Here is a 24,105-nt window from a genome sequence, read left to right as displayed (position 1 = left end):
TTGAGAAATGCTGCCGGGCTTTTGCACAATTTCATGCTGGCTCTGTTGGAGAAGAAACAGCTGGACTCTTAGATAAGAGCAAGGGAAGCTGTGTAATACCGAATCAGACCAGTGGTCAGGCAGGCATCTCTCCCAGCTTTCCTGGAGAAGCCAGTGAGTTTTGAACCTGGGACCTTCTGACACTGACCAACACTACCCCCTCCCAATGCTTTCTATGCGACATTTACGAACCTGTAGCACCTTAGAACACATGTCTTTTTAAAAAGAAGAAATGCCTTTTTGCTTGCGCAAAGTTTGCGGGGACGTTAGATGACAGCTGTTCCCTCACCATCATTCATATGTTGAAGTCCTTAACAATTTGTACCGGTTTCCCCGCAAAATCGCCTTATCCACATACGTCCACTCAGAAAGTGATGGACTCTCCCCCACGGGCAGTTTTTAAACAGAGGGCGGATGTCCATCTGTCATATAATATTATATCTATATATTTATTGCTGTTATTTAGCATTACCTGCCATTTTCAGAAGGTAAGATTAAAATCCTTTGGTTTTCCTTCAAGCACTTTATGTGCTCCTTCTTCAAACGTAGCCTTACCAAGCTACACGTTGTCCAATCACAGAAAATAATAGCAGGTTTGAATTGCTTACACCCAAAAACATATTTTTAAGGCCCTCAATGAAAAATTAACTTTCAACCCCTAAAATGACACATTGCCTAGTGGGACATTCTCCCAGTAGAGCTGTGCCCTTGTTATCTACTTATCAAATGTATTCTCCCACCTTTTTCTCCAAGGAACTCAAGGTGGCCTAAGTGGTGCTCCCCCTCCTCATTTAATCCCCCCATTGACCCTGCAAGGTAGACTGGGCTAAGAGGCAGCCACTGACCCCCCCAGGCCACACACTGCATGTGGCCAAGTCAGGATTCGAACCCGGGTCTTGCAGGTCCTGGTCCAACTCTCTAACCGCTACTATACCATGCCAGCTCCCTTGGTTTCTAGCCATGCGTAAGGTCTATCCGTCTCCTTCTCTGAAACTCTCAACAGCATGGGTAGGCAAACTAAGGCCCGGGGGTCGGATCCGGCCCAATCGCCTTCTAAATCCAGCCCGCAGACGGTCCAGGAATCAGCAGGTTTTCACATGAGTAGAATGGGTCCTTTTATTTAAAATGCATCTCTGGGTTATTTGTGTGGCCTAGGAATTCATTCTTTTTTTTCCTTTTCTTTTTTCAAAATATAGTCCGGCCCCCACATGGTCTGAGGGACAGTGGACTGGCCCCCTGCTGAAAAGGTTTGCCGACCCCTGCAGCATCCATTGACCTCCCCTCATAAATCTAACTCTGAAGAGCAGCTGGTCAGCTGCAAACCCTCAGGGGAGGCCCTTAGCTCGGTCCCACCACCCTCACAGGGACGCTTGTTGGGGATGCAGAAGAGGGCCTTCTCGGTGGTGGCTCCTCCCAAGCAACTTGAAAACCCCCTCCCTAGAGAAGCCAGACAGACTCCCTCCTTGCTGTCCTGCCACCAGCAGATGAAGGCTTGCTTCTTCCAACAGACTTTGGGGATCTGACTGCTTTTAAGGAAAGGTCTGTTGCTTGCTGTTTTTATTGCACTTGTATGTATAGTTTTAATAGATATACATATATATGTGTGTGCTTGGTCCATAGAATACAGGACTCTTAATCTCAGGTTGTGGGTTTGAGCCCCACACTGGGCAAAAGATCCCTGCATTGCAGGGGGCTGGACTGGATGACCCTTGTGGTCCCTTCCAACTCTACATTCCTATGATTCTATGATGAGAGAGAGAGAAAGAGTTTTAATTCTATCAATGTTTAATTTGCTTTTTGGTTATTGTTTGCCCTCCCCTTACATTTTTAGCAGTTCTTATTTTTAACTGTAAGTCGACGAGTCCCCGTCAAGGAAAAAGACGGGGTATAATTAAATATATTATAACAACAATAACCACCAAGAGTCATCTACCAGGTGGTGCTACACTTTCGTTTATGCCTCTGTGCCTTTCTCAGGAGTGAGATTTCTCTCTCTGTGTGTGTGTGTGTGTGTGTGTGTGTGTGTGCGCGCGCGCGTGTGTGTGTGTGTGTGTGTGTGTGTGTGTGTGTGTCTTTCTGAGAAGGGAGAATAGATGAGATTACAGACTGCAAGATGGGAAAACAGATTCTGGGCCTCTTAAACAGCTGCCTCATTTCACCATCTCCAATAGAGGGAACTGATCAACTGGAGGAAACAAGCTATCATATATCGTATCTCCAAGCCCCCACCCTGTTGAGGCACGATTTTGGAGGGTAACCGTTCCTCTTAACCGAGCCAGAAAAATAAAAACGTTTGATTCTATTATTTTTCAAGAGAAAATAAAAGAAATCTCTTTCAAAGGCTATGCCTGGATCAAGAGATGCAGGCAGATGGACCTGTGGAGCTGAGGTTGCCAGCTTTCTCAAAATGCCTCTGCTGCTGTGCAGAAACAGCTTGGTACCTCGATATCTGCCACCGCAGGCAGATTTCATGTTTACAAAAAGCACGGTGTTTATTTCCAGGCTGCGAAAAAGCTTCACCGGGAGATTTCCACAGACTGAGCTGCCGCCAAAGAGCACAAGAGCAGTTCATATCATTCCCTCCTGTTTCTGGTCGCTTGCCAAGCCTAAAAAGGATCTACGATTGCCGGCCCTCAAGGATCTCTGAGGCCCGTCCTCCAAATCCACCTCTTTAAATCTGTGGCGAATGAATCTATTCCTTGACACCACTTAGCCGTCGTTCTGCACGGATGCAAAGCACGGAAGGAGGCACCAGGGCCCATTGATCCTTGTTGCTGCTTAGAGACGGCGTCTCGGAGGCACCAACTGACCTCTGGCCCCAGAGTGCCGGGTAACTTTAATGGGATGGAAACATCCGTTTTCCCCCTTGGGAAACCGATCTCCCTGCTCCATCTCTTTATGTGATTAAGCAAAGAGGATCTCTGCTAAAAAGCTTCAGGCATACGAGACAGAAGGAGATGGATGAGGAGACAGATGAGGAACGGGGAAAGGAATCGTATTTTCACAGCTCTCTCGCATGATGTAGGGGGGGAAAACTTTGGGTCGGCTCCTATAACTGTCTTTTCAGTCCGGTTTGGTTTTCCTCTTTGCCAGAGTGATTGGTCTTATGAACGGGGTGGACTCCCCTTCAGGAGAGGTTTTTAAGCAGTGGTTGGATGGCCAATAGAACTGAGGCTGGAGGCAACAAACTGCGGTCTCGACACCCGTTGGACACCGTAGCATTCGCAAGACCCAGAAAAGCTGACTAACAAACGCCACGTTTAAAATGCATGTGTGAACTGGCTCACTGTGTATCTGAACAACATGCAGGATATTTGGCAAAGCCCGAGCATGAGTTTTCTCTATAATTATTAACATAATAATCAATAATTATTATTATTATTAACAATGATTGGTATCCCACCCTTCCTCCCCTCCTCCTGGATGAAGAGAGGCAACAGAAGCCCTTTCTGTATAGCAGAAAGTGGGTATATCTGGAATCACTGTTTACCACGTCTGTTTGCGGACCACTTCAGCAGCATTGGACGTCATAAAACAAAGCTTTACGGCTTATTTTCACCAGATAAGAATCTGACCCATTGCTTCTTTCAGAGACTTGCATAGTCTACAGAGACTTTCTAAGACTTATGTTTATTTGGTTCTATGTTTTCAAGAGAATCCATCAAGAGTGCCTATTTTGCGACTTTCAGAGATTTATAAGATTTCTGTTTATTTGGTTTTGCAGAGAGTGCATATTTCATATATTTCATACTGTTCAATGTTCTGTATGGATTATATAAAGAGTTCATATTGACATCGCATTGTTGTACTTGGTCATCGTGTTGCCTTGGATATTACTGATAATTGTTTGCAACACAGGGGTTTAATTGTTTGGTTACTTTCTGTATAGCAGGCAGGCATAGAGGGGAGAGGCCAGCTAAGCCCCTAACTCCTTGCATAGAAAAGGGGATCTCCAAAGCAGCTTCTCCCTCCCCTATATGAAAAGTTGCATATGATAAAATCCCCTGGTTCAACCAACCTTGCCTCCCTCAGAAATTCAGTAGGGGGTGCCGTGTAAGACGCCAGGGCCACAGCCCTACCCTGGCTCATAGGGAGATAATAATTATTGCCTCCCTTACAGGGTATTAGGAAGACCATGTCTGTGAGGCACTTGGAGCTCTCCAAAAGCTGTGTGCGTTGCAAAGCTCAGCGACAAACAGGGTTAGGAATTCAGATATACTAGCTAGGCGCCACATGGCTCCTTAAACCAGGGTTGCAGTTGCCAAAATGAATGCCTAGTGGCCATTTGGAGTCCAGACAACTCAAAAGTCGTATTTTTCCGTGCGACTTTTTGGTACCTGAAATTCACTCTGATGACAGGGTTCTACAGGATGTGGAATTGGTGCGTGAAAACAGTCCCGAGCCAAGGATCCACAGGTGGTGGAGACGTCAGGCGCCGTCCTGGCTCCCGGGCATCTTCACTTGGTCGCAAGCGGCTGATAGCCAGGCGCAAAATGTGCCTAGCAAGTTTTGAATGCTTGGAGAGGATCTCCCGGGACGGGGTGGGGGGGTGGGGCACTAATCTGAAACCTGAGAGAATCACTGTCAGTGAGTGAAGGCAATAATCTTCCTCTGTTCTTAAAGAATAATTACATTAGGGCATCCTCCATTTATTATATAGTATTTAGCATGTGGTGTTCAGGCAAAGACAGCCAACCAAGTTCCAGTGGAATCTCAGTGCTCTCTGGAGAAAACTCTCTTTCCCTGCCTGACCTACCTCACAAAGTTGTTGTGTTGATAAGGAGGGAAAGGACCGGAGTGATTCAGGGATCATTATACTGCTTCTCATAGGATTCAGAGAACTTTGCAAACCTGACCAACTAAATGCAACGTCGCCCCTGTAAGGAAGAAGGCCAGCATCATCTTAACCCGATCGAAAGGGGAGTTGCTAAGTCGGACAGAGGGTGATCTCGCGAAAGACTCGCACCAGGAAGTTCCTGGTTCACAGGGCAGTGAATCACTGGTGGGTGGGTGTTTGCACTGCAGCCTCCCTGGAGCTTCAAGGACAGAGTTCAGGTGACTTAGAAGTTCAAATAAAAAAGACCAAGATATTCAGGTTTGCACAAATGCACCCCCCCAAAAAAAATTTAAACTTGGTGCATGCAGGGAAAGGAAAACATGTCCGGTACATTATATGTTTTCAGCTGGTATAAAAGCATGCACATGTTCCGCTTTCTCAGAAGTCTTCATCAGTTTCTATCTGACAAAGAGTTCTGTGAAACCCGAAAATCTACACGTTCCAAAGCGGCCCAGTTCAAGACAGCACAGCGCTTTGTAACTCCTGCCCTTTTGTGAGTTTTTAATCTGACGCTTTTCTGCTGCCTGGTGGGACTTGCTTCATTTTGTGGCGGTGACACTGAGGATTGCGCAACCGAATTTCTAACGAAATGCCTTATCAAGGACTTCCATGCAGCGGTCAAAATGTCAGGTTAAGAGGACAACCTAACTTCCCAGCAAAGTGCACGTTAGGTTTCGAAACTTCAGTCGCCAGGCATTCTGGCGCGGTTGGGACTCATACGTGACAACTCACAGGAGTGGTGCAAGGCCACAGATGCCCTCTCACACATTTCTTTTGCGTGAGGCTCATGTGGGACAGGTTCGCTATGGGCTACAGCCCCTGCATATTAAATACCTCAAAGCGCTACATCTGAAAACTGCCTTGGGTTTCCTGCATCAACCCCAAAAGAGGCAGAAAAGTAGAAGTGGCAACTGAGGGAAAAGAAAAGTTGTTAATAAACAAGAGAATTAAAAAACAACCACCCTGCCAACCAGGCCTGTGGCCTGAAGCCACAACAAAACCCTGGTTGCTTCTGCTGGGCCAGATCCTTCCACGCTCCACGGCGCATTCCTTACCTTGATCTTGTGCAGGGATTTCTCTGCCTCAAGGATCTGGATCCACACGACAATCCCAGACTTGTTGTACGTGAGGCTCCAGCCGTCGTCAGAATTGCACTCCGTCCGGAAGTGGTCGAAATCTCGGTCGTCCGGAATCTGCACGCTGTCCCGGGTGGACATGGCGTCGAAGTCAAGATATATAAGCCGGCACAACCAAAACCGTGTCTCAGCAAAATGAAAAGCGGCTGAGATGTGGAGCCTGCGAGATCTTCCTTCGGTTTCCAAGCCCAAACTGGAGAGGCCGGTTCTATCCTTTCTCTTTTTTTCCTTGTAAAACTGATTTCGCAGCGATTATGAAAGAACAAGGAGGTTTTTGTCTCAGATCAGGGGGGCGGGGAGAGCACGAGGCAGGTGGAGATGGAGGGGGAACTAAGTTAGCCAGAGAAATCAGACTTGGCAGAGGCGTCTCTCCCCAATGGAGAGGTGTTCCCCTTTTGCCAAGGCGAAAGCGTACATGGATATTATAAGTATAATACTTAACAGCAGGCTGCAAAGAACTCCTGAGTTCTTCCTTTTCGTGGCGGAGGAGGAGGAGGAGGGAGAGGAGGAGGAAAAGGGGCAGAGCCACCCAAAGGAGACGGGGAGAAGAAGTCTGCGTGGCTTTGGTCGCCTGCCAAAGCCTGGCGCTGCGTTGTTGTCGTGTCCTGTCGGAAACCAGCCGCGCAGGTGAGTCACAGCATTAGATCCAGCCCTCCGGGAGGGAACAGGTGAGAGTGGAAGGACTTCCTCCTCCGGCGATTGGCTCGGACTCGTCGTCGTCCTCCCTCCGCCCTCCTTTCTCAAGCTCGGAAACCTTCCTTCCCCTCTCAAGAGATGGCTGGAAGAGGAAAGGCGGAAGACCCTTCGACAACTCCTAGGAGAGTTGTTCTCCTCCCTTCCGCTACGGGGGAAAGAAAAGAAAACACGAAGAAAGAAAAGCTGTCTGTGGGGGGGGAAAGAAGCGGCGATGGCAAAGTGGTCCTTCCTCGGGATGCAGGGAGAGTTCAAAGGATGCTCGCCAGGCAGGGGACCAGTCGGGAGAAGAGCCGGTCCCCGGGGCCAGGCAGCAAAGCCAGCGCGCAGGGCGCCCTTTCTCTCCTCCTCAGAGAGATGGGGGCAGATGGGCTCACATTGCCAAGCCAGCGCCTTCGCCCCCTGCCTCGCGCCTGCCCCCCTTTCCCCGCTCCTCTCCCCCTCTGGGCAGGCACAGTCCCCCTGCCCACAGCTCGCTGGCCGGGATGCAGGCCGGGCGCCTCCTTGGAATAATCTGCCTGCCTTTTCTCTCAAGGATGCAAAAGCAGGCGGGGAACAAGGCGAGACACACACAGAGAGAGAGAGAGAGACTCACCTCCCCGGGTGCCCGAGGCTTCTGCTGGGTCCTACCGCCCTCTTTGTAAAAGGAGGAGAAAGGATGCTCTGAGCTTTCAGATCTTGGAGGGAGGGGACGGTGGGCGGCGGCAACCTGGATGAGCTCCCCAATTTTGCAGAGAAACCATCTCCTTGGCGGGCTTGGTTATTGCGCATCCTTGAGATGCTGCTCACTTGGACGGGTCCTCGCTTAGGGAAGAAGGCAGGTGCAAAAAGAGGAGGGTGGGGAGGAAAGAGCTTAGGGCAGACCTGAGTTTCTGCGGGGGGGGGCAGAGTCCCATTTGAGGGTGTACCTCAAAAGCAACAAACAACACATCAGGCAAAAATGTCTTTTTTTCCCTGCTGGTGCGCTGGTGGTAGTTCGTTTTTATTTGCAGGGAAGGTTAAACTATGGAACTCACTCCCACTAGAAGCAGGGAGTGGCTTTGAAATGAGACAAATTGATGTAGGAAAGGGCTCTGTGGCTACTAGGCAGGACGGCTATGCGCTGCCTCCATAGCTGGAGGAAGCAATGCTGGACACCAGAAGGGGAGAGCGCTCTTGTGTTCAAATCCTGCTTGCAGGTTTCCCATTAGAGCACCTGGGTGAAGAATTCCTTTCTTTTCTCTGTCCCGAATCTTCCAACGTTCAGCTTCATTGGATCTCCACGAGTTCCAGTGTTACGAGGGAGAGAACTTTCAACTTTCTTTGGGCCACGCATGATTTTAATAAACTTTGATCTATCATGTCACCTCTTCCTCGCCTTTTCTCAAAGCTTCAAAGTCCCAAACACCTGCAGCCTTTCTCCACCCCCTACTTCATTTTGGTTGCCCTTTCCTAAACCTTTTCCAACTCTGTAATGTCCTTTCGTAAGGATATTGATCTAGAATAAGCCCAAGAAACAGCTGTGGCTTTTTGCTTGGAGGTGCACTTTGCCCATGCTCAGGAGTTGCTTTGTTTTTGTACATATCGTGTTCCTGGGTTAAGCCCTGACCTTCTGCAGAGTCGCGTAGACTAAATCCTCCCTTCACCTAAAGTCTGTCCCACCTTCACTCATTGTGAGAGAGAGGCATTCAAAGCATTGTCGGGGGCTGGACTAGATGACTCTTGGGGTCCCTTCCAACTCTACTGTTCTATGAAAATCCCCAGTCGGGGCTAGCCAATTAAAAACCAGTTTGATATGGCCAAATATTCAGTGTTGCATAATTGCAGAGGCCCCTCCACAACACAAGCTGGGTAGCGGCAGATATTTCCCCAAACAGCATTAAGGCACTTAATTAAGCAATGCATCTAGCGCATTAAGGCACAGTATTTAGAAAGTGGTGCTACCCTGTGGGTATGCTTGTGCCTCTAGTGCTTCCCTTCCCTTCTCTCACCTCCTTCCCCAAGCTGGCTGCCTCCAGATGTATCGGACTACAACTCCCATCGGCGCTGGCAGGGCCTCTTGGGACTTGCGGTCCAGCACATCTAGAGGGCACTAAGGGAAGGCAGATCTGCGTATATTACATGGACACTTATCACAGGTTGGCACACACACAAACGCTCACCCGAAAGGGCCCGATAGCATCAAAATATAGTTTTGCTGGTTTGTGTGGTGGGGGTCAGTTTGGATGATGCCCTGGGTTCCCTTCAGTTCATGGGTTCCTGTATATGTGGGGGAAAGAAGGTATGAGAGCCAACTTGCCAAACCAGTCCTTTTGGTTGGGGAAGGCTTGTTAAGCAATAAGATTAGCATAACTTGCCAGAAGTTGCTCGGAGCCAAGGAATAAATGAGTGGCCTTTCCTCCACCCCCCTCTCCTATCTCTGAGAAATAGCCAGAGCTGTGTGTGAGAGCTGACCTGGGAAAGAGGCTGGAAGCTGGAGACAGAGAGGCCTGCTTGCTCCGTGCTGGATCCAAAGCTGTGACCGATGGAGAAGCGAGAACTGTTAGGGTGCTGATGCTGTGAGCCCTGCCGCGTTATGCTCAGGTTGTATATATGTGGAAATAAAACCAGATATCCGAAAGACATTGCAATCTCTGCTTATCTTCCCCCCGAGGAAACAGAACCCTGAGTTATCGCCTGGAACCCCTGGAATCTCATCACTGGGGCGATGAGTGGCAATAGGACTTGCACACTCACACACGTACCCCTTAAATGCAAAGTACCTTAATAATGCATCTTTGCTGCTTCTCCAGCAGCTAATAAAATGTTGATGGGCATCATTAGTTTCTTCCTCCAGCCCAGAGGCTGCCTTTTTCTCCCTGTGTGGCTTCTGCTGCCTGTGCAGTCAGAGCTGCATCTAATTCTTGTTCTGGGCAAGGCAAGGCAGGTTGGAAAGATAATTAAGGCAATCAGCATGGCTAATTCCCTGGGGAGCAATCGCCTAGGACTGCCTCCAGCCATTAATGAAGGGGATGTGAGCTGGTATACCCTCCTCCCCCTGTGAAAAAAGCACGCCGCCTCTTCCTTGCCTTTTCTCTGAACTAAAAAGTCCCAAATGCTGCAACCTTTCTCTGTAGGGGATTTGCTCCACCTCCTGGATTGTTTCTGGACTTTTCATTGCCTCCTCCCCAAACAACAAAGGTAACCCAATGGTAGCTTTGCAGAGGTTTCTGCAGCCCAACTTTGCACCGTCAGCCCTGACCATTGGGCCTGCTGGGGCTGATAGGGAGATGGAGTCCAGCACGTCTGAAGGGCCAGGGGGGTCTTACTGATCTCTGACATGGAGGTTCCCATGTCACAGAATCAGAGAACCATGGAATTGTAAGGGACCCCAAGGTTCATCTAGTCTGTTGCTTTGTTTAGTCGTTTAGTCATGTCCGCCTCTTCGTGACCCCCTGGACCAGAGCACGCCAGGCACTCCTGTCTTCCACTGCCTCCCACAGTTTGGTCAAACTCATGCTGGTCGCTTCGAGAACACTATCCAACCATCTTGTCCTCTGTCGTCCCCTTCTCCTTGTGCCCTCCATCTTTCCCATCATCAGGGTCTTTTCCAGGGAGTCTTCTCTTCTCATGAGGTGGCCAAAGTTTTGGAGCCTCAGCTTCAGGGTCTGTCCTTCCAGTGAGCACTCAGGGCTGATTTCCTTCAGAATGGAGAGGTTTGATCTTCTTGCAGTCCATGGGACTCTCAAGAGTCTCCTCCAGCACCAGAATTCAAAACCATCAATTCTTCGGCATCAATTCATCTAGTCTAGGCATCAATTCATCTAGTCTAAGCATCAATTCATCTAGTCTAACCTCCTGCAACGCAGGAATCTCAGGTATAGCATCCATGACTGTTTTCTCATAGTAAGAATGCAAGGAGAGCTCTGATGTGACTGAGAAAGATGGGCCTGTCACCTAACCAAGCACCCTGATTCTCACAGGAGTCAGCCAGGTGTTTTTCAAAGAAACACACACCCCAATGGTCCCTTCAGGTGGTTCCTATTCTGCGGCTTACAGCCTTGGAGCTTTAATTTTGGCATCATAATGAACAGCCACTCCCAAGATTTGTTATCCCCCCATTGATTTACCTGCTCTCATTTTGGAAGGCCAGTATATTGTACTGGCAAGAGTATTGGACTGCCTCTCAGCTTAGCCTGCCGCACAAGGTGGTCATGAGGATTAATTTAGGACCTGGGAGACCAGGGTTCAAATCCCCCACTGGGCCATGAAGCTCCCTGGGTGTGACCTTGGCCCAGTCACTGCCTCTCTCAGCCTAACCAGCCTAATCACAGGGTTGTTGTGGGGACTAAACGGGGAAGGGGAGAAAGGCACATACGCCACCTCAAGCTCCTTGGAGGAAAATAAATGCCCTAAGTAAGCAAATAAATAATAAATTTAAATCTGTCTGTGCTGGTGGTCACTGTGGCAGCAAATTCCATGCTTTGGCATGAAGGAACAGACTAGCCGGTTTGGAATAAGCTCAGCAGTAAAAGCTATTTTGAGAATAAGATGGATGAAAGGATTAGAATAATTATAATATGCAGCAGTGACTGATACAGGAGGAAACCACGGAAGGGTGGAAGCGAAGTTGATCAATAAGGGAATCTATTTTTGAACTGTTTGACCGACTGTATTATACTTGGGGGGGGGGAATTACAGTATAAATAAATTTTTTAAAAAAATGAAAGAGCATGTCATGTGTGGACCCAAATTCATGACTGAAATAATGCCTTGTAATCTTTCTGTGTTGTGTAAAGGCACAGTGAACTAGCTTTCAAAAGTTACTCAGTCTCTACAGCCTCTCTCTTCCCCTCCCTCTTCTGTTCTTTTGGACCCAGGGAAAACCAGTCCCAGGAAAGTGTTCAGAGGCTTGCCCAAAAGCTGCATGAAACCCCTCTGAAGTACCGGTAAGTTAACCTCTGACACCTGCACAGGTCCCGAATTAAAAATACCAAGCCCCAACAGACAGCACAGTTTCTCTGTAGACAAATCAGGCATGATTTTTCGATCAAGGTTCCCGAACTTTGTGGGGCCACACCCTCCTTGGTTTTAGAAGACATCTGAAGGCAGCCCTGTTTAGGGAAGCTTTTAATGTTTGATGTTAAATTGCTTTATTATTAATAATAATAATAATATGTTGGGAGCCGCCCAGAGTGGTTGGGGGAACCCAGCCAGATGGGCGGGGTATAAATAATAAACGATTATTATTAGATTATTATTATTCCCTTAACTCATGCCTGAGGGATGCGGGTGGCGCTGTGGGTTAAACCACAGAGCCTAGGCCTAGGGCTTGCTGATCAGAAGGTCATCAGTTCAAATCCCCGCGACAGAGTGAGCTCCCGTTGTTCGGTCCCTGCTCCTGCCAACCTAACAGTTCGAAAGCACAAAGTGCAAGTAGATAAATAGGTACCGCTCCGGCGGGAAGGTAAATGCGCTGCTCTGGTTCGCCAGAAGCGGCTTAGTCATGCTGGCCACATGACCCAGAAGCTGTACGCCGGCTCCCTCAGCCAGTAAAGCGAGATGAGCACTGCAACCCCAGGGTCAGTCACGACTGGACCTAATGGTCAGGGGTCCCTTTACCTTTAAACTCATTCCCAGTGCCCCCTAGCCAACTCCCCAAAGACGCATTATTCAGAACAGCGGTTTGCAAGGCCCTCTCAGAAAGATAACAACATTCAAAATATTCACGATTAATTGCACGTTTACTCAAAATCCAATTACCATTAGTTTGAGTTGAGAAAGCTGACGAAGTTGACCCAGAGAAGCCAGCTTCTCAAAGTCTGAGTCACACCTCCAGAGTCTAACCCTCGACCACCCCCTTGTCTCTTGGCATCCCCTAGTTAACCCCACTTTCCTCCGGGGGGGGGGGGTACTGCCCCCTTTGGGAACCAATTCCCCCCCATAGTTCCCAATTGCCCAGGGGGCTTGTGGCACCATTCGCACACCAAAAGCCACCAGAGACATCCATATTTTCAAAAGCAGGGGGTCCTTGGCTTGACTTTCGAAAAGCAGAAGGGCTGCATCAGTTAGGTAATTGGGAGCCACTGCTTTGTTGCCAATCAGGTCCAGAGTGTCACTCCTAAACATGGGTAGGCAAACTAAGGCCCAGGGGCCGGATCCAGCCCAATCGCCTTCTAAATCCAGCCCATGGATGGTTCAGGAATCAGCGTGTTTTTCCATGAGTAGAATGTGTGCTTTTATTTAAAAATGCATCTCTGCGTTATTTGTGGGGCATAGGAATTCGTTCATCCCCCACATATAGTCCAGCCCCCCACAAGGTCTGAAGGACAGTGGACCGGCCCCCTGCTGAAAAAGCTTGCTGACCCCTGCTCCTAAAACTCTGCTTTGGCCCAAGTCTGTGGAGCATCAGCGCCATCTCATGGGTGCATGTGAGAGCCACATCCCGAGCTGCCCTGCAAGGCTGGTTCACGAAATGGAGGTGAGTGGGGGGGGCAAACATTTTGGGCTGTTCACTCAGGACTTGGATCCAAAAAACCTGCAGGTGTTATTGCAGGACGGAGAGAAACAGCAGCATCTTTTATTCGAGACCTACGAAACAAGGAGCGGTTCGTCAGTGGAACGGTCTCCCCTGGGAGACTTTGGGCTCTCCTTCCTCAGAGGTTTTTCAGCAGAGGTTGGACGGCCACCAGTCATCTGTTAGCTGAGATTCCTGCTTTGCAGGGGGCTGGACTAGAGGACCTTTGGGGGGTCTCTTCCAACTGTACTGTCCTATGTTTCTAAGGTACGGTCCAGAAATTGAGAACCGTCTCTTAACACAGCCAGAGCGGTTGCCTTCTGCCTCCGCTGCCGGAGGCTGTTATGTGCTGGGAATCTCAACTGGGGGTTGCACTCAGGTTAAGAACATAACCTTCCCTACAGCCAACCACACTTGTAAACATCCATTTTTTAAAAACTTGAAGACCCAAGAGCCTTCTGGATCAGGCCAATGGTCCATCTCTCGTTCCAGCATCCTGTTTTCACAGTGGCCAGCCACCAGGTGCTTGTGTATACCTGAAGGAGTGTCTCCACCCCCATCGTTCTGCCCGGACACTGAGGTCCAGCGCCAAGGGCATTCTGGCGGTTCCCTCCCTGCGAGAAGTGAAGCTACAGGGAACCAGGCAGAGGGCCTTCTCAGTGGTGGCTCCTGCCCTGTGGAAAGCCCTCCCTTAGATGTCAAGGCAATAAGCAACCACCTGACTTTTAGAAGACACCTGAAGGTTTAATGTTTGATCTTTCATGGTGTTTTTTAATACAGTGGTACCTCGGGTTACATACGCTTCAGGTTACAGACTCCGCTAACCCAGAAATAGTGCTTCAGGTTAAGAACTTTGCTTCAGGATGAGAACAGAAATTGTGCTCCGGCAACGCAGCGGCAGCGGGAGGCCCCATTAGCTAAAGTGGTGCTTCAGGTTAAGAACAGTTTCAGGTTAAGTACGGACCTCCGGAACGAATTAAGTACTTAACCCGAGGTGCCACTGTATTCTGTTGGGAGCCACCCAGAGCAGCTGGGGAAACCCAGCCACATGGGCGGGGTATAAATATATTATTATTATTATTATTATTATTATTATTATTATTGAAATTCACAAACAGGATCCAAGCAGAATATCTCTCTCCTTTCCCGCGGTTTCCTGCAACTGGTGCTCAGAAGCATTTCTGTCTCCAACCCTGAAGGCAGAGCATAGCTATTGTGGCTACTAGCCTTTGATTGCCTTCTCTCTCCTCCATGAAATTGCCGAAGCCTCCTTAAAAGCCGCTGTAGTTGGTGGCTATCGCAGCTTCCTGCGGAAGGGAGTTCCGCTATTGAACTCTGCACTGTGTGAAGGAGGTCTTTCTTTCCTCTGTCCTAAATCTTCCAACATTCAACTTCGTTGGATTCCCATGACATCTAGTGTTAGGAGAGAGGGATATAAAAAAAAAAAATTCCCATTCCAGAACAGCTCTTTTCCTTGCTGTGAAGGCTGCATTGTTCCGTGTATTTCAATAGATCTGTTTCTGATGTTGCTTTAATTCTGTTAGAATTTAATTGCTTTTTAAATATATTATCTTCCAAACATTTTTAGCTTTTGTATTTTATCTGGGTCATTTTAATTAGCATGATGAGCTGCTTTAAATCCTAGTCTGGGCTATAATAATGCTGCTGCTGCTGCTGCTAATAATAATAATAGCTGGGATAGGAACAAAGGCAGTCTTCTTCTCCTGAGCCAGACCTTGGATTCATCTAGCCTAGCATTCCTTCTGCACAGGAACTCTCCAGAGCAGGGGTTGGCAACCTAAGGCCCATGGGCCAGATGTGGAGCACGGGGGCCATTTAACCGGCCCCCGAGCCACCCCCAAACCGAGCCGTCTGCTCGGCGAGTCCCCGCACACTGCGCTAAACCAGCGTGGCACAGGGACTCTCTTCCGCAGCTCTGGAAATAGCTTCTGTGCATACCCAGACACCGGAATCGCTTCTGCGCAGACGCAATTTCCAGCATCGTGCTGTGCTGGTCCAACCCATGGAGGATCTCCATGGGAGTGATCTGACCCATGCCCGGAAAGCCCTGCCGACCCCTTCTCCAGAGTTTCAGGCAAGGGGTTGCCAGGAATTTGAACCCGGGACCAGGGACGCGGACTTATAAAAAATATTGGGGGGGCCCGGGAAAGCTCGTGAAATGTAAATAAGCTCATGAATATGCAAATAAGCTCATGAATATGCAAATAAAGTGGCGCCGCCCCCTCGTGAGCGAATAGGGGAGAGCGTGCTGCTGCCTATTAATCAGCTCCGGAACAGCTGATATGCGGGAAACCTGGGGCTAGAGGCAGAAGCCCCCGCCCCCGGGGATTCCCCTGTTCTTGCGGGGGACGGCCGGGGCTCTCCAGCTAGGGCGCGCGGCTGGCTGGCTGGCTGGGGAGAGAGCAGGTGGGGAGGAGGCGGGGGACGGCGGCAAGGGCGCCCGAGATTATTGGGGGGGCTGAGCCCCCCCAAAAAATTTTTTGAGGGGGCTCAAGCCCCCTCAAGCCCCATGGAGTCGGCGCCTATGCCCGGGACCCCCTGGACATGTGAAGCATGTTGCCTGTGGCTTGCTGAGCCCGGGGCAGCTGGCGGCAGCGGCTGCGAATCCACTCCAGTTCTCCTGGCCCATAGTGGGGCAGCAATCTGAAGGCTAGGCCTCCTCTGTGGCATTATTTGTTTCCCTGGAGCAGGGCGTGTGGGAAGAGGAGGAAGAGAAACAGCGTCTGGCTTGCCACATGTGCCTGTAAACAGAGGCAGATGGGCTAAGGAATAAACAGAGCAGCTCTCTGCAGAGATGAGTCATGCCAGGGAGGCGAAAGTGGCTCTGCATTTTCTCACAATTTCCGTTGCTGTGATTTCTCTCTCTCTCTCTCTCTCTCTCTCTCTCTCTCTCTCTCTCACTCTCTCTCTCTTCCAGGCAGCCAAGCAGAGGTGCAGACAAACATGTCTGGCTCTCGCTTTTGATACGGAACGGAAGGGGGGGGCTCCGTTCCCCCTTCCTTCTAGGAACATCCGAGGCCCCGCTTATTCCTATGGCCCCGCTTTAGCCAATCACAGCCATGCATTCGTCTTGCAGAAGCTAGCTCAGGGAGCTCCTGCACGCCTCATTTCACCCCTGACAAGCTGCTGACGCCCCCCCCCACGGCGAGAACAATGGATCCGAAACCAGGGACCTCCTGTTACAATGTATCCATTCTGTTTCTGCTTTTGCCCTATAGTACAGAATGCGTTTGAAATCATTGAAATCTTTAGAAATTGATATAAAATCAACCGTAACTCTGATTTCTTCACTCTCTGTGTCATTCAACTCAGTTCCCCTGGACTCCATAATGCTACCCCTACCTCCATAATCCCCAAAGCGGCAGGTCACGTACACAGGAACTTCTTAATCCTGTCAGATAGTTTTGCAAATCCTTCCTTCGGGCAATACTAGGTGACAGACGATGTATATTCCTGGCCCATTGTCTTGCCACCACCGGTACTCAATAAATGTGGATCTATGTATATTTCCCGCTCCGCATATCCCCCCTCCCTCATCCGAAAATGCTAATTAATGTAATCCCACCTTTTCATAATGTATTCATGACGTGTAAAGTATATTCATGATGTAACTTGTGAAACCCAACCTTCCCATAATGTATTTGTGACGTTTCATGCACTGTATTCTGGGATATGGAGGGAAATTTCAAAAGTTCATGTCACCCCTTTCTCTGGGTTCAATCTCGCCTTGAACCTGTTGCGCAATAAACTTGGATCTTCTGCAGTTTGCTCCTGTCTCCGGCTGAGCTCATTTTCTTCCGCAGGGACCCACGGACTTAGTCCGATGAGCTGGGTGGCAGAGTAACCCTGCACCCAGATTTTTCCGTAACAGTTGGCTGCCCAACGTGGGGCTTGCGGTTCTCCCGAGCTGCTGACTGGGGGCCCCGAAATCTTCAGCCGGCTCCAGGCCATTTTGCCTGGGAAGATCCTTTTGGACCCCCAGCCATCTTCTGGGCGGTAATCGAAAGCCCTAGGAGTTCAGCCGGGGAGCAAAAGAGGGATCCAGCCGGCTTATTCATCGATCCCGGGATCATCATAGAAGACGCGTGAGTATAAGGAAAAAGGAAAATCCAGTGCACTGGTGGGAAGGGGGTAGAATCTCCTGGCAACTGAATTCTCTGCCCTCCTCTCTATCGCTCCTTCTTGCCTTTCTCTTGGTCCGGTTAGTGAGAGAGACTGTGGACCGCTGCTCAACCCGAAAGGGGGGTTCTGAGCTCTATCTCTTATCCTTAAAATCTCCAGCCAGCCGCACCAATTGGGAGCCCGAAAGTAAGACGGAGAGACCCGGCTTGGAAAGACAGCCGACTCCCCGCAACGGGCATCCCAGTTGAAAGCAAGGGGTTGGAGCTCTCTTTCCGAACTTCCCGAGCGTCCTTTCTAGGGGGCAGGAAGTGGTCTTGCTTTCTATCCTAATCCCAGCCGCACCGGTCGGCGCTACGTACCCCGTGTATCGTAAGCCCGCTTCCGAAAGCAAGGGGGATTTTCGATTCAAAATTCTATCCAGGGACCACCCGATCTGGCACTGCATGGTGCGGGCGTCCAGTAGGGCCCCTTTTCCTGAGATGTGACGATAGGTAGGAGGTTGCCAGGAGGGATAGCCCATGAGGAATTGGGCAGGACCGGCAGAGTGGAAAGAGACCCCAGGTTATAGGAAATAAGGAAATAGGAAATAAGGAAATAGGAAAAGGGAACGCAAGGAACCGGATAGCTAGAGCTCTCTAAAACCCACTAAGGAAGTTGCCAAGCAACTAGAAGCCCCTTCTCTTCTTTACTATACGTCCCTGTACTAAGCATACCAAACCCCTAGACATACCAATCCTAATCAACCCCTCTCTTTCCCCCTTCTCTATCCCAGACACCCCCCCAAAAAAGGAAAAAGCAAAAAAAGCAACAACAGCAACGCATGCATCTATAAAGGGGTACCCAGTCAACCAAGCGTTGTGAGCCCTACCAGTTTGATTAACTGGTGGTGTGTTTGAAGAGGCAAGGAGGCTCATAAAAACATTTGGGACCTTCCTACTAATTTCACTTAATGAAGCCAAAGGTAGTGGCCCAACTCCTTGCAATAACCAACTAAAGGATGAGAATATATATGTTTACATGTTGTCTGTTATGTGTGTTGTCTGTAAATACATATATGAGAATATGTATGTTTACATGTTGTCCGTTATGTGTGTTGTCTGTTCCTTCTGTCTCTGGCAGACTGCCTTTCTTAAGTGTGCATGGTTTAAACTGCAAGCTTGCTTCAAAATTTTAAATCTAAGGAAACCATGCTGGACCTTAGCAGTCCTAAATAAGACAAAAAAATGAGAATGAAGTGTGCAAATATTTGTTATTTGAGAGGGGCTCCAAAAGAGAGTTTTCCTCCCAAGTGGTAAAACCTAATGTTTCTGCTGCAAAAGCCTAGTTGAGCCAACTGCTCTCAAGCTAAAATGCAGTGTATGTATTTCATTAAGCATATGCCTATGAAAGTATGGTGTTCCTTCTAATAAAATTATGTCAGTCCAGTTTTAACTTTGATTTGGTTATTGTGAGAGTTATTGTAAGGCTCCTGATATCAGTAGTCTCTATAAGACGTCCTGGCCTCTTTTCTTAGAAAATGCCCCCCCTTGTTTCATTCTGTCTCTTTCAGGGTTTTTCCCCCCTTCTCCTTCTTATTCTGTGCCAGGTAAATTTACTCCCGAGTAAGCTTCCTTTAAAGGAAACTGCAAGGGGGGGGCATAGATTAGGCTTACTATTCCTCTGCAAGTTCAGGAAAATTGTCACTTTTGTCTTCCTTTTAAATCAAATCTATGGCTGTTTTAATTATTTGTGAGTGGTTATATCAATTGAACTAACTTTGCTTTATAAAAGATCCTCTCCCTATCCTAGGGAAAACTGCTCAATTCAATCTTCCTTTATTTCTCTAGGAACTTGCATTCTTTAATCTAAGAAAGCAAACTCACTCAAACTATCTCAAGTTCTGCAAAAGGGTTCTGTGTAAAGTTATGTACTTTTATTTTCCTCTTCTTTAGTACATGATATGAGCATAGATGTTTCCTTTCCCAGCTGTAAATCTGTACTTAAATGTGTATGTCTCTTTGGTAGTACAAATCTTGCTGTGAGATCTTGTTGTGAACCCTATATTTTGGAGGGTTGGACTACATGACCCCAGGGTCCCTTTCAACTCTCCCAATTTGTGGCTGTGTGGAAGGCCATGTGTCTGCAAGCATTGGAGGGTAATTCTTAAATTCTGGTGTGGTAACGGAGTTGAAATTCAGCCTAGCTTTGCTTTTTTAGTTTTAAAAGGTGCGAGATGAAGCCATTATTTTTTGGAGCACAACTGGTAACATCAAGCATTTGGGTGATTACAGTGTTTATCATTTTGTCTACTATTTAAAAAAATCAGACTTCAAAGTCAACTCAAAGTTTCAGCACATACGAATACATAGGCGCCTTGACCATCCATCCTGTAAATAAAGGGGCAGTAAAATTTGTCTGCAAATGGTAAGGCTGAAATGACTGAGAATGTTAAAAAATCCTATGAATTCTAACTCTGGCCATTTTTACTCATAAATAAGAGAGCGGTTGATTGTTCCGTGAATGGCCAGAGGGATATTAGCCCTTTCCTGTACATAAAGGAAGCAGTCTCTTTTCCTTGGGCTGAAATTGCTAGTTTTGGTGAATACTTAAATTCCTGAGTTTCTCTTTTTTGTTTAAAATCTAACCCTATTTTTAAAATCTACTCCATACCCTTCCCTTCCCTTATTCAAATGTTAATTTAGCCAAATAATGCAACATTTTCAATAGTATAAAACATTTGCTGAGACATGAACTCTGCACATGCACAGAGGCTAGATCAGCTAAAGAAGAGAGAGAGAGGAGGGGGGGAACTGGAAGGGGGGAGAGGAGGTTTCTTCGAGAACTGCAGAGAGAAATTTATCCAAATGCAAAAACTTGGAACCATTGAGGGAAATCACCCTAAATGTTTCTTTGCTCCAGGGGCTACGTAAGACAAAAGGCTTAAAACAACAACAAAAAAAAAACAACTAGCCCATCAAAAGTCAAGAGCTTTCCAGGTTCCAAATCTTAACATGCCAAATTCTTTTCACAGGTAAATATCAAAGCATTCCCCCCCTCAATGGGAATTTTAGGAACAGCATTTCCTGACAGGCTTCTCACATGAAATAATTTTCCCTTTTAACAGGATATGTGAACCCCGATAACAAAGTGTTTGTCCCTTTTCCTCCCACAGCAACTTTCTTTCTGTTCTGTGAAACAAGTCTGAATCCCTGCTATATTAGTGACTTTCATCTCTTTGTGGCTTTGACACTCTTTTAAGTTACAAATAATCTGTTTCATTTATTTAATCCGTTTCTCCATGATGTCTATGAAGTTAATCGAAGCACAACCAAACATTGTTTGTGGAATGGTACTTGTTTACCTTCGGCCTGAGCATTTCTTATTAATTCTGTCATTTTGGCTAGTGCAAGGTACCCACACAACTTTAAATTGCCATTCATTTTTCTTGGTATTAACTCATTTCCCAGTATTCCGCTATTAACATTACAGCTGATGTTGTTACGTCATTTGGGATGTTAGAATGCCAAAACAGATTACTTCAGGTTACTTCAAGTTTCGTATTAATTGTGTGTCTTAGCATTTATTTATTTTTGGTTCCTCATAGGTCATTTTGTGTGTGTGTGTTCTACTTTGGGGACATGTTCATCACATGTTGAAAGTCAGTTTCATGAAGTTCTTTTATCAGATAGCACATGGTGAATTTAAAGTTTTCCCCCCATGGTTTTCCCTTTTCCCCCCCCCCAGTCTAGTAGTAATCTGTGTGGTTTTGATAATATATTTAATAATAATTCTTTTCTAAATCTGATGTCTTTGTGTCAAGTTTGTTTTCATCTAACTGGTAATCTAATTTTTTGCTTTCTTTTATTTTTAACCTTCCTTGTATTTTTTACAGTTCTCTTTCTCTACATGTGGAGTAATTTTTATTAAGTGAAGGAAAGCAAACAAACTTAGCAGATAATAACAGTAATTATATGGAAATGTGATAATGAATAAAATGTTTAATCCACTAAGATTGTTATTATTTGCAGCTTCCCATGGAAACTGGAGGACATCCCTTTTACCTTTTGCCCTTTCCTTGTCTAACTGTGTTTTTAAGTCACCCCAAAACCCTGCCCCCTTACAGGATATCACTTCTACAGATGTGCAATGATGAAAAGCAGCAACAACCCCTCAACTCAGTACTTCGCCATCGCAAGACCAGCAACAACAGACAACAGAGACTGCTGGGGGAGTGGGCCTGACAAAGGGGGGTGGAGTTGACTTACAAGGACATCTTTTCACTTGAACCTCAAGCCTCTGTGCTCCAGGATTCAAAAGATACATGCGTAAAAGATCACAATTGTGTCAAGATATGCAACTGATACTTAATTAGTTTGTTTGTATTACGTGTTATTACGTAGGAATGTTGAAATGTGTCTGACAGTGTGTTATTTGTGGGGGGGCTATTTTGTGTGTAATTGTTTTTATGTTTAATGTCTTATTCCTTACACCCCAGTGAAGGATTCTCATACATTTTATGCTTTTAATAGGTCAGGCTATTATGTAGTCCAATGTTTAGAATTAGATAAATTTATAACCACATTTCGTTGTTCCACCTGGCACTCTGCCAACTTCCCAACTTCCCTACCCATTTTTAAAATGTGCTAAAACTCGCTTTACCAAAGAGAAGCTGATAAGATACATGAAGGTGCATATGCTTTCGTTTAGCAGGAATGATCCCTTATAGAGTTAAATTGTCTTATTTGGACAAAGTGCCCTTTTAAGAACGGTTTTCCTTTAACAGACTGGTTTGAAACGTTGAGAACCATGGGCACATAAATTCAAATTGGACTCAGTTTGAATTGGGCAAGTGTATCCAGGCTGCAATTAGCTTTTGGTCCTTTAAGTGCAAGTGAGCAACTCCCCATGCGTGCAAAACCACAGCCTATAATAGAATCCCATAGGAAGGCCAAGGCCAAGGCATCTCCCTCACGAGATGTCCAACCTGTGCCAGCTATGGTGAATGCCAGGCAACATGGTTAAATGAAAGCCCCGAGGGGATTCAACAGACAGGATGTGTTGCTGTAGCACTATGTCAGTGTGAGACCACAGAAGAGCTAGCTTGACACCTGAGAAATACACAAAAATGGCGAAGGACAAAACACCAACTGCATTTTTCAGTCAATTAGACCTTCCTGCTAGGTGTAAAGCATAAAACACTATTGAGAATGCCACAAGTAATTTAGCAACAAAATACAAGAGGTGTTCTTTATATAATACCCTATATGCAGCTACCTGCACTGATATACTTGCAAATGACCGTAAGAGGCATGGCTTGCAAGTCCCTTTTCAGGTTTGCATAAAGCCACACATCCCATTCACCGAGATTTAGGGTGCGGAGAAAAGATTTGCAAGTTCTTACAGAACTTTAATGCAAATCTATCTCCGAATGGGGGACTGATACGGAACGGAAGGGGGGGGCTCCGTTCCCCCTTCCTTCTAGGAACATCCGAGGCCCCGCTTATTCCTATGGCCCCGCTTTAGCCAATCACAGCCATGCATTCGTCCTGCAGAAGCTAGCTCAGGGAGCTCCTGCACGCCTCATTTCACCCCTGACAAGCTGCTGACGGCCCCCCACGGCGAGAACAGTGGATCCGAAACCAGGGACCTCCTGTTACAATGTATCCATTCTGTTTCTGCTTTTGCCCTATAGTACAGAATGCGTTTGAAATCATTGAAATCTTTAGAAATTGATATAAAATCAACCGTAACTCTGATTTCTTCACTCTCTGTGTCATTCAACTCAGTTCCCCTGGACTCCATAATGCTACCCCTACCTCCATAATCCCCAAAGCGGCAGGTCACGTACACAGGAACTTCTTAATCCTGTCAGATAGTTTTGCAAATCCTTCCTTCGGGCAATACTAGGTGACAGACGATGTATATTCCTGGCCCATTGTCTTGCTACCACCGGTACTCAATAAATGTGGATCTATGTATATTTCCCGCTCCGCATATCCCCCCTCCCTCATCCGAAAATGCTAATTAATGTAATCCCACCTTTTCATAATGTATTCATGACGTGTAAAGTATATTCATGATGTAACTTGTGAAACCCAACCTTCCCATAATGTATTCGTGACGTTTCATGCACTGTATTCTGGGATATGGAGGGAAATTTCAAAAGTTCATGTCACCCCTTTCTCTGGGTTCAATCTCGCCTTGAACCTGTTGCGCAATAAACTTGGATCTTCTGCAGTTTGCTCCTGTCTCCGGCTGAGCTCATTTTCTTCCGCAGGGACCCACGGACTTAGTCCGATGAGCTGGGTGGCAGAGTAACCCTGCACCCAGATTTTTCCGTAACACTTTGCATGTGAGTTGTGTGTTCGTTCTTCTTCCAAAGCAATAGAAAGCTGAGACCTTCTTCATCTTTTGCAGGGCTGGTTTCTTTGCAACATGTATCTATTATTAATTATTATTCTCATGATAATAATGGATGCCATGGATGCTTCAGCTGAGATTCCTGATTTCTGCAATGCAGGGCGTTGGACTTGATGACCACTGGGGTCCCTTCCATGATTATAACTACAGATAGGTAGCCGTGTTGGTCTGTCATAGTCAAAATAAAAAAATCCCTTCCAGTAGCACCTTAAAGACCAACTAAGTTAGTTCTTGGTATGAGCTTTCGTGTGCATGCACACTTCTTCAGATACACTGTGTGCATGCACACGAAAGCTCATACCAAGAACTAACTTAGTTGGTCTTTAAGGTGCTACTGGAAGGAATTTTATTATGATGATTATAACTGTTTATATCCGATACGG

General features: G+C 47.1%; 1 protein-coding gene across 2 annotated transcripts in view; it reads right to left on the bottom strand.

The window, feature by feature from the left end:
- STARD10 (StAR related lipid transfer domain containing 10) overlaps positions 1-7,290 on the bottom strand; it is a 55,382-nt gene extending 48,092 nt beyond the window's left edge. The window contains exon 1 of one of the 2 annotated variants that reach the window (XM_082219581.1): positions 5,932-7,290. In XM_082219581.1, the coding sequence (XP_082075707.1) occupies positions 5,932-6,093 (162 nt within the window). In that variant the 5' untranslated portion in view covers positions 6,094-7,290. The remainder of the gene's footprint in view (positions 1-5,931) is intronic. The other variant, XM_082219580.1, reaches the window with a different exon arrangement.
- Between the last annotated feature and the right edge of the window lie 16,815 nt (positions 7,291-24,105).

Source organism: Podarcis vaucheri, assembly GCF_965113315.1.
Source record: "Podarcis vaucheri genome assembly, chromosome: 4".
In the NCBI taxonomy this organism is placed as follows: Eukaryota; Metazoa; Chordata; class Lepidosauria; order Squamata; family Lacertidae; genus Podarcis; species Podarcis vaucheri.
The sequence above is the reverse complement of the archived record's forward strand: the minus strand, read 5'-3'. Positions and strand labels throughout refer to the sequence as shown.